At 47.3% G+C, this 9,687-nt stretch overlaps 1 protein-coding gene across 1 annotated transcript in view; it reads left to right on the forward strand.

Moving 5' to 3' along the window:
• nwd1 (NACHT and WD repeat domain containing 1) overlaps window positions 1–9,687 on the forward strand; it is a 195,135-nt gene that overhangs the window by 126,955 nt on the left and 58,493 nt on the right. Inside the window, exon 15 of the mRNA XM_086008577.1 lies at window positions 7,255–7,345. Within this exon, the coding sequence (XP_085864703.1) occupies window positions 7,255–7,345 (91 nt within the window). The remainder of the gene's footprint in view (window positions 1–7,254; window positions 7,346–9,687) is intronic.

Here is a 9,687-nt window from a genome sequence, read left to right on the forward strand (position 1 = left end):
CAGACCTTTCAGGAGTGAAATTAGGAAATACTTCTACACACACAGGGCGGTAGAACATCGGAATTCTCTTCCACAAATGGAAATTGATGCTAGATCAATTGTTAATTTTAAATCTGAGATTGATAGCTTTTTGTTAACCAAAGGTATTAAAGGATATCGGGCAAAGGCAGGTATATGGAGTTAGATCACAGATCAGCCATGATCTCATTGAATGGCGGAACAGGATTGAGGGGCTGAATGGCCTCCTCCTGATCCTATGTTCCAATATAAACCAAATGCCTCAGGAAACAGCTATTTATCAACCAAGATCGGGACACAATGGGGTGTTCTGCTGCATAGAATGATGGACAAGCACGTGCTCACCTTTTGCCTGTTTTCCCAGAAAGCTGTGCTGTCCAACATGGCCATTCCGGCCTGATTGACGTACATGTGGTGAGTTTCTACCTGTGCCGCTGCGGTCACGGCAGCTCACACGCATGGAGGTGGGATTTATTAGTGTTTCTGCAGCTAATTAAAGGGCTGTAGGATCTATTGAAAGGGGAGTAGCTGTTAACACTTGGACCAGGTACAATGAATTAGTACCCAAGATGAAGTCTATTGCTGGGAATTTCCTTGGGGTTTCTCCTGATCGATTGGCGTAACTTCGGTGGATGATCGGCGGACCCACCGGATAGATGCAAAAGTCACGGCGCCCGATCAGGAGAACCCCCCACCCCGGGGAAATTCCCAGCATGCATAACCTGACAAAGTACAGATCAAACAACCTGGCCTATGTCTTGCAGACAACTAGTTGGAAATTTGGTCAGGAGAGGCAGCCTCCATTTTAAGCCTTCCATTTCTAAAACACTGCAGCACCGAAATGACAAGATTCCATTGGTAGTGATTGTTAAGTCTGTGTGTCCCAGTTATGCTTATTATAAATCACTGGACACAGACCACAAGAATAACTTTAACAGGTCTTTACTATTCGGAGGTCAGGGCTGAACTGCCCAGTAAATCACTACAGAACGCTTATATACCGGTGTGGTCACCACCGGTACTACAGTATACAGCAGCCAAGAGAAAGTAGTACATCTCTTAAGGTAGTTCTCTTAAGGTGGAACAGGTTACATACACCACAATCCTCCCTTTTTAGCTTAACAGTTATATCCCCATTTAACATAACATAATAACATAGAGATATATATATATATATATACACAACTTCATGCAAAACAGTTCAAAGATTCAGGCCTAGAAATTCAGTGCCCTTAGCACCGATTTTGCGGCGCTAGAGGGCCTAGCGCTGCAATTGGCGCCGGTTCCTAAATTGCCTGGGGCCCTTCCGCGGCGGTAGACCGGTAGCGCTGCGCCGGCACCGATGACGTCATCGGTGTGCGCAGCGTCCCGGTTGCCGTGGTAACCCGGCCCCAAGCCGAAATTCAGTTGCGGCCGCCTCGCCAGTGGCAGCCGCAACTAAGACTCCGGCAAACGAGTGTTGCCGGAGTCTGCGCCAGCGCTTTAAGGAGGCGCGGCTGCCAGCCGCTTTCCCGCCGGCCGCCTGCCCGCAGCTCCCTCCCCGGACTTCTCTCCCCCCCCCCCCCCCGGAACAGATGCAAGCCCGGCACTTGTCCGAGGTGCCGGGCTCATTTTTGAAGAGATTTGCGCGGGCCGCGGCCGGGTGCAGGCAGCTCCTCCTTAACGGAAGGAGGAGGCCTGCACTTCCCGAGCCTGCCGCACCGCAGCGGGCGCCGCAGCGCCGGAATAGCGCCGCAATGCGGCGCGTTGCGCCAGTTTTCAGGCGCTAAAACCCTTCAGTAGCGCCGGCAGCCGTTTGGGCGCGGCGCTACTGAATTTTTGGCGTGCGCAAAGGGACTTAGCGCCGGCGCTAACTTCCGGCGCTAAAGCCCTGGCGCAGCGCAAACTCAATTTCTAGGCCTCAGTCTCTGAGGAGGCCTCCTGATTCGAGTTGGATAACGCCTTTCAGGGGTCTCTGATTCTCGTTGCTGGGGTGACTCATCTAGTTGATCTCTTATGGATTGGACATCATCATCAGGTACATTCACTTCTGAGGTAGATGCTTCAGGTTCACTAACTTCTTCCACGGTTGTCTGTGCCGTAACCCTGGGTTCGACCCTTGTTCTCGATTCTACCAGTTGGTCAGCATGACGCCGTATTACATTTTCACCAATATCTACCGTGTACATAAGGGGTCCTTGTCTGGCCCGAATTGTTCCAGATTGCCATTTCTCGTTTTTATAGTCCCGGGCTAACACTGGTTGTCCTATTTCGAAACTCCGAGTGGTCTTGTTATTTATATGCTGGAACTGTTTGTTTTCAACTTCCCTCCGCACATTTGGTTTTAACAAGTCCAACCTGGACCGCAACCTCCTGTTATAGAACATCATGGCAGGACTTTGGTTTGTCACTGCATGAGTGGCGTTTCGATATGCTAGTAGGAATTTGTCCACCTTGTGTTGTAGTGGAATCTGATCTTCGCTCATGGCCTTTATTGCTTTTTTGAACGTTTGTACAAATCTCTCGGCCAACCCGTTTGTAGCCGGATGATATGGGGCAGAGGTATAATGTTTCACCCCATTCTTCTTCATGAATTTCTGGAATTCTTCTGACACGAACTGCGGTCCGTTGTCTGAACATATTTGTTCTGGCAACCCATTTCTTGCAAATATCGTTCTTAGCACCACGATCGTCTTTTCCGAGGTAGTGGTAGTCATCTTAATCACTTCTGGCCATTTAGAATGTGCGTCCACCGCAATTAAAAACATGGAGTCCATGAATGGACCAGCAAAGTCAATATGTACACATTGCCATGGGGTTGAAGGCCATTCCCATGGATGCAGCGGTGCAATCGGAGGTGCATTTTGCACTTTTTGGCACCCTGAGCAGCTTTTCGTCAGATCCTCTATCTGTTGGTCGATACCCGGCCACCACACATAAGCCCTAGCAAGGCTTTTCATCTTGACTCCCCCCAGATGACCTTCATGCAGTTCCTTTAGGACTCTCTCTCTTAACTTAGGAGGAATAATCACCCTTGTTCCATACATCAATGTTCCTTGACAGACGGACAGCTGTTCTCGTCTTGCTGAGAATGCCGGTAACAGTGGATCACCATGTGCTGGCCATCCCTTCACTGTCACTTCGTAGACCCGGAACAGTGTCGGGTCGTTCCTGGTTTCTCTTTCAATACTTGCATTGGTGACTGGTAAACATTCGATGATGGTTGAGTGAAATAACTCAACAGGGTCAACCGTCGGTGCCTCCTCCTCTGTAGGTAGTGGCAGGCGCGACAGCCCATCAGCATTACCATGCTGCTTTGTATCTTTGAATTCGATCTGATATTGATGTGCCCCTAGGAAGAGGGACCATCTCTGGAGTCTCTGTGCTGTCATCACCGAAACACCCTTCTTAGGGTTAAAAATGGATACCAACGGCTGGTGGTCTGTCAGAAGCGTAACCTTTTGGCCCTGCAGGTAATGATTAAACTTCTTTACTCCCCACACAAGGCTGAGAGCCTCCCTATCTATCTGAGCATAGTTGCGCTCAGCGGAGGTCAATGATCTGGATGCGAACGCAACTGGCCTCTCCTGGCCATTTGGCAACTTGTGTGAGAGTACTGCCCCAACACCATATGGAGAAGCATCACAAGCCAAACGAATAGGCAGCGTTGGGTTGAAGTGAGCCAACACTTCCTCTGAGGTGATCAATGCCTTGCTTTTGCGAAAGGCCCTCTTACAGTCCTCGCTCCACTTCCATGGTACTCCCTTCTGCAAAAGAGCGTTCAGCGGGTGCAGCACCGTGGATAAATTTGGCAGAAACTTATGGTAATAGTTAATCAACCCTAGGAACGACCTCAACTGGGATACATTATCCGGAGCGGGAGCCTTCACAACAGCTTCGATCTTGTCAGGAGACTTATGAAGCCCCTCCTGGTCAATGACATGACCACAGTACGAGATCCGCTTCTGAAAGAACTCACATTTCTGGCGATTAACTCGAAGTCCATATTCTTTCAATCTGGCGAGCACCAGTTCCAAATTTGCAAGGTGTTCCTCGTCATCATCTCCTGTAATCAGAATATCGTCCAGGTAACATTGTGTGCCTGGAATTCCCTGTAATACCTGCTCCATGGCCCTCTGCCAAATTGCTGGAGCCGATGCCACTCCAAAAACCAGTCTATTATACCGGTACAAGCCTCTAGGCGCGTTGATCGTGAGATACTGGCGTGACTCTTCCTCAACTTCCATCTGTAAGTACGCCTGCGCCAGGTCTATCTTGGTGAAGTGTTTCCCGCCAGACAACAAAGCGAAGATATCCTCAATCCGCGGAAGCGGATACTGCACCGTGTGAAGCACCGGATTAACAGTGATCTTGAAATCTCCACAGATGCGAACCTTCCCCGGTTCCCCTGGCTTGTTGCTCGATGAACGCTTCATGACGGGGACAATGGGCGTGGCCCACTCACTCCAGTCTACCTTAGACAGTACTCCTGAACGTTCTAGCCCTTCCAGCTCAGCTTCCACAGCAGGTCGTATCGCATAAGGTACCGGTCTGGCTTTGAAAAATTTCTGGTTTGCATGTTCTTCAACCTTGATGTTTGCCGCAATTCCTCTCAGTGTTCCCAGTCCCTGTTGGAACACCTCTTTAGCATCGTCCAATATTCTGGACAATCGTTTAGGTTTGACATCTTTTTTACCGGAATCTACCGTTAGTGCTTTTAAGGAATGCCAGTCCATATTTATTTTCCTAATCCACTCCCGTCCCAGTAGTGGTGGACCTCCCTCAGGTAGCACATATAAGTCCATTCCTCGGCTTTCTTTGCCCTTGTGGACCACCTTTACCTCTATCTTCCCGATGGGGTATACTCTTTGCCCCGTGTATGTTTTCAATACAATCTCCGTATCCCGTAGGGGAATATGTGGGAATAACCTTTTGTAATCTTGCTTATTCATGACCGTCAATGCCGATCCAGTGTCCAATTCCATCTTCACTTGGACTCCTGCTATCTGAAGTGTGACCCAGATTGTTTGGATGTCTGCTTCATTACCAACATTGTGTACTCTTAGACTACCCAGTTCATTACTGCTGGAGTCTGAATTTGACTTCTGTTCGTTCGAACTGTTCTCTGTCACCTTGTGTACCTTTCTGTACTTTTCCTGCGGTGACTTTTTGTTGCTGGTCTTCTTTCCTGACCGGCATACTTTAGCTATGTGACCAAGCCTGCCACATTTTCTGCATTCCTGATTTTTGAACCAGCACTGGCTCTGATCGTGCGTTGTCTTTCCACAACGATAACATTTTACTGTACCCAAGACCATTTGATTGGTGCTGAGTTCCGGTGACCGTAGCTGCATTTCCGCAGTGCCTCTCGCTGCGGCTTCGTGCGATGCTGCAATAGTGACAGCTTTATCAAGCGTAAGATCATTCTCCTCAAGCAGTCGCTTTTGTGTTCCTTCTTTTAACAATCCACACACAAATTTATCTCTCATTGCATCTGCTAGTCCTGTTCCAAACTGACAGTACTTTGATAGCTTACGCAGTTCAATTAAAAATTCAGCGTTGCTTTCGTCTTTCAGCTGCGTTCTTCTGTAAAATTTAAATCGTTCCGCTATCATCAGCGGCGTGGGGTTTAAATGATTTTTCAGGACAGTAACAATATTCGCGAAAGTCTGATCCGCCGGTTTATCTGGTGATAGAAGGTGCTTCAATAGCCCGTATGTCTTCACACCCATTGAGCTTAATAAGGTTAGTGCTCTCATCATCTGGTACCTTATTTGCTTTACAATAAACTTCCATGCGTTCTACATACGTGGTCCAATCTTCGATATCACTATCAAAGGTATTAATGTTCCCATGTTTAGGCATCCTTGCAAGTTTTTAAATTTTTCTTTTTCTCAAAATGGCGGCTTCCCGCGCTTGTCTTCTTCCCCCGCCTACTAAAATGGCGGCTTCCCACGCTTGGCGGTCTTTCCCGTGCTCGCCTTCTTCCCCCGCCGACTACAATGGCGGATTCCCGTGTTTGCCTTCTTCCCCCGCTGGCTGCAATGGCGATTGCCGTGCTGCTGCCGTTCTCGCCTCCCCAGCGATTCTCAATTCCCCGACGCTGCTTTTACTCCCCCGCGGTTCCCGTGGGCATTCACGCTTCCCCTGCTGTTGCGCCTCTCAGCCCCGCATGCAGCCTGGTCCTTTACACCGGCTGCGTTTGAGTTCGCCGCGGCTCTCGTGCGTTAAGCTGCCCCAGTCGCTGCGCCTCTCGGCCTCGATTGCAGCCCAGCCCTTTTCACCGGCCGTGGTCGAGTTCTCTGCCCTTTTTCCTCCGTTTTCCCTCCCCCACTCCACAGTCAACGTGGCCGACTTTCTGCTCGTGTCGCTGATCGGCTTACCCACCACCGTGGTAGAAGGGATGATCACTGCCTGTCGCTGATGGAGGGCTTCGTGGTCAGAATTTTTCTTTTTAACCTGGGTTCTCGATGCCTCCCGTGCAATGGTGCTCAGCAGGATGATGAGGGCGGATGCCTCTTCTCGACGCCCGTTCTGAGGACGAAGCTGCCTTGGATGTAAAACTGCCGCAGGGTAAGATCGGACGCGTTGCCACTGTTAAGTCTGTGTGTCCCAGTTATGCTTATTATAAATCACTGGACACAGACCACAAGAATAACTTTAACAGGTCTTTACTATTCGGAGGTCAGGGCTGAACTGCCCAGTAAATCACTACACAATGCTTATATACCGGTGTGGTCACCACCGGTACTACAGTATACAGCAGCCAAGAGAAAGTAGTACATCTCTTAAGGTAGTTCTCTTAAGGTGGAACAGGTTACATACACCACAGCAATGGATCCTCAGCGACACTGAGCACCGGCCAGAGTGCAAGGGCTATGGTTACAACCCCATTTCAATCTGTGTTTTCATCTCGCGAGGCTCCTCGGAGGAACCTCAAACTTTCAGCCCTTATATGAAGCAATCGGAGAAAGGTCCTCCACTGGCGGAGACTGGTTACTCTAGTCTTGTCATGCACACGAGAAATTTCTTCACCCAAAGGAAATTCTGGGATGGGTGATGGGCAGAGCTGACAATCGTCAGTCTGATGCCTTGTTGGGGAAAACTTTCTGGACAGATGGGCCGAATGGCCTTCCTTGTTTGTGTTTATTTTGTGATTTCATGAACTGTTCACTGTAATATACCTTACAAATCCTCTGATATGTCTAAGAGTATCCTGGGTTTCATTTCTAAGAAATTCCTTTTTCCTTTCAACAGGTGTCTCTGGATGGGAGTTGTGTCACAGAGAAAGTCAACTTATCAGTCACATTCCTGGTCGCTTCAGAAGATGAAAAGTGCCTTGTGGCAGGTAACGATCCTCAGCAGAATCTTTCAGACACTTTCCCCCAAACAACCCTTAGCTCTATGAAGCTGAAGTCCATCCAAGAGTTGAACACTCTTCCTGTATCTGTGAGGCTCATTCAGCACCTTTCACACTCTCCTTGACAGGGTACAAGAAAAGAGCTTGTAGATTTGTGTCTCAGGTTTATCCTCCAGTCTCTCTCTCTCCATTGCAAACTTCCTTTCCTCTATGTTATTACATTGGTGCTCCTCTAAACCTTCCTGCCTTGCTCCACATATTGTGCATTCATTTTAACCAGACTTTAGTCATCCATAGGTCCCATGAATTCTTGCTGGTGAAGCTGATGACCACAACCTGGCTCAGTACTTTCTGCAGTGCTGTTAGCCCCATCAACTTCTTACAAAAAGAAAATACTGCAGATGCTGGAAATCTGAAATAAAAACAGAAAATGTTGGAAATACTCAGCAGGTCAGGCAGCATCTGTGAAGAGAGAAACAGTTAACATTTCAGGTCGATGACCTTTCGTCAGAACTGGAAAAAAAGCAGGAAATGGAACAGATTTTTAAGCAAGTGTAGGGGCTGGGAAAGGGGGGAGGGGATGAAAGAACAAAAGGGAAGGTCTGTGATAGGATAGAAGGCAGGAGAGATTAAGAGACATTGAGAGATATTCAAGGCAAGAGGAGATGGTAATGGAACAGGTTAAGAAACAAAAGATGGCTCGAGATGAAGTGTGAATTGTGCTGGCAGAGTGAAAGACAGCTGCCCTGTGGGAGAGAACAAAAGAAAACACAAACAAAAAAAGTGTGGAAAAGAAATATATATGATATATTACAATCTCCTGCCCTTCACCATTTCCCATGAGTACGGGCTGTGCCAATCATTCTTGGCATCTCTCTTGCAAGAGAGAGCTATGGAGGCAGGGATATCGCGGTATTCACTGTGCGAATGAAAGCCCCTGATCAGACTGACGGATAGGAGCATCTTTGTCTAAGCTTTAGCATGGCATTGACCTCTTTCACTCTGCTACACTAGATAAGGGGTTAAAAACTAGCTTCGCTGAAGAGAAAAACATGCCTACATTTATTTTGATACAAATGTTACAGATTTCCATTGTTTCGTCTCAGCCAGGTGCCCAAGGGAGGGTTCAGGTCATTCAATTCAAATACAAACATCTTGTGCTGTTTATTTTACAAATCTTTGCTTGATTGGCAGCTTTGTAATGATTTAACAGTTATTTAAATTTTATTTGGTCCCAATCATTTTCTGGAAAGTATTTCTCAGTCTGCCTGGTTCCAATTGAAGAGTCTGCCTGGTTCCAATTGAAGAGTCTGCCTGAAGCCTTTGGCGCTGACCCACGTTGGCTCCCGGTTCACCAGCACCTCGATTTTAAAATTCTCATCCTCATGTTTAAATCACTCCGTGGCCTTGCCCCTTCCTATTTCTGTAATCTCCTCCAACCCCAGAATCCTCCAAGATCTCTGCGCTCCTCCAATTCTGGCCTCTTGGGCATCCCCGATTTTAATCGCTCCACCATTGGCGGCCATGCCTTCAGCTGCCAGGGCCCTAAACTCTGGAATTCCCTCCCTAAACCTCTCTGCCTCTCTATCCGCCTTTAAGACCCTCCTTAAAACCTAATTCTTTGACCAAGCTTTTGGTTACCTGTCTTAATATCTCCTCCTTTGGCTCGATGCCAATTTCTGTTTGATAATCATTCCTGTAAAACATCTTGGGACATTTTACTACATTAAAGATGCTATATAAATGCAATTTGTTGTTGTTGTAGTCAGGCTCAGCTAGCTGATCTATATATATATATATATATAAAAGGGTCCTTCTGTCTTTCCGTCTTTCTTTCCGTCTGTCCGGCTATACAATCAAAAGTTATAGAGCGTACCTACACACATGTTATATCAAAAGAAAGCTTATCATTAGGGGAGTCTAATAGGCATATTTACTTTTTGGTCAGACAAAAATTGTTCAGACAGTATACAAAAAAGGTTCAAAAAACGGCAACATTCCGCTCATTAGCGTTGAGTGACGTGATGGTTGACCAATCGTACAGGGGATTAACCTGATGGTTGACCAATCGGTGTGTCACGGGGGGCGTTTCATTGTGTGTGTGGGCGGGCCTAATCCTTCTGAGCTGAGGTGAGTGGCCGCCACCTTGATTCCTAACTATTCATTTATTTTTCCCACTTTCTGCGTGTTTATTTTCGAATCTAGATTTCCAGCAAAAAAAAAGTTGCTTTTAAAACACAATTAAATTGTTTTTAAAAAAAGTTAATTAATTTGTAAATATTTTCTCTAACCTCATTAATTTTCCTACCTTTCACCCTCTTTTTTTCCCT

Source organism: Somniosus microcephalus, chromosome 16, assembly GCF_052327205.1.
Source record: "Somniosus microcephalus isolate GS21.2 chromosome 16, FLI_Smic_1.0, whole genome shotgun sequence".
NCBI classification, from domain to species: domain Eukaryota; kingdom Metazoa; phylum Chordata; class Chondrichthyes; order Squaliformes; family Somniosidae; genus Somniosus; species Somniosus microcephalus.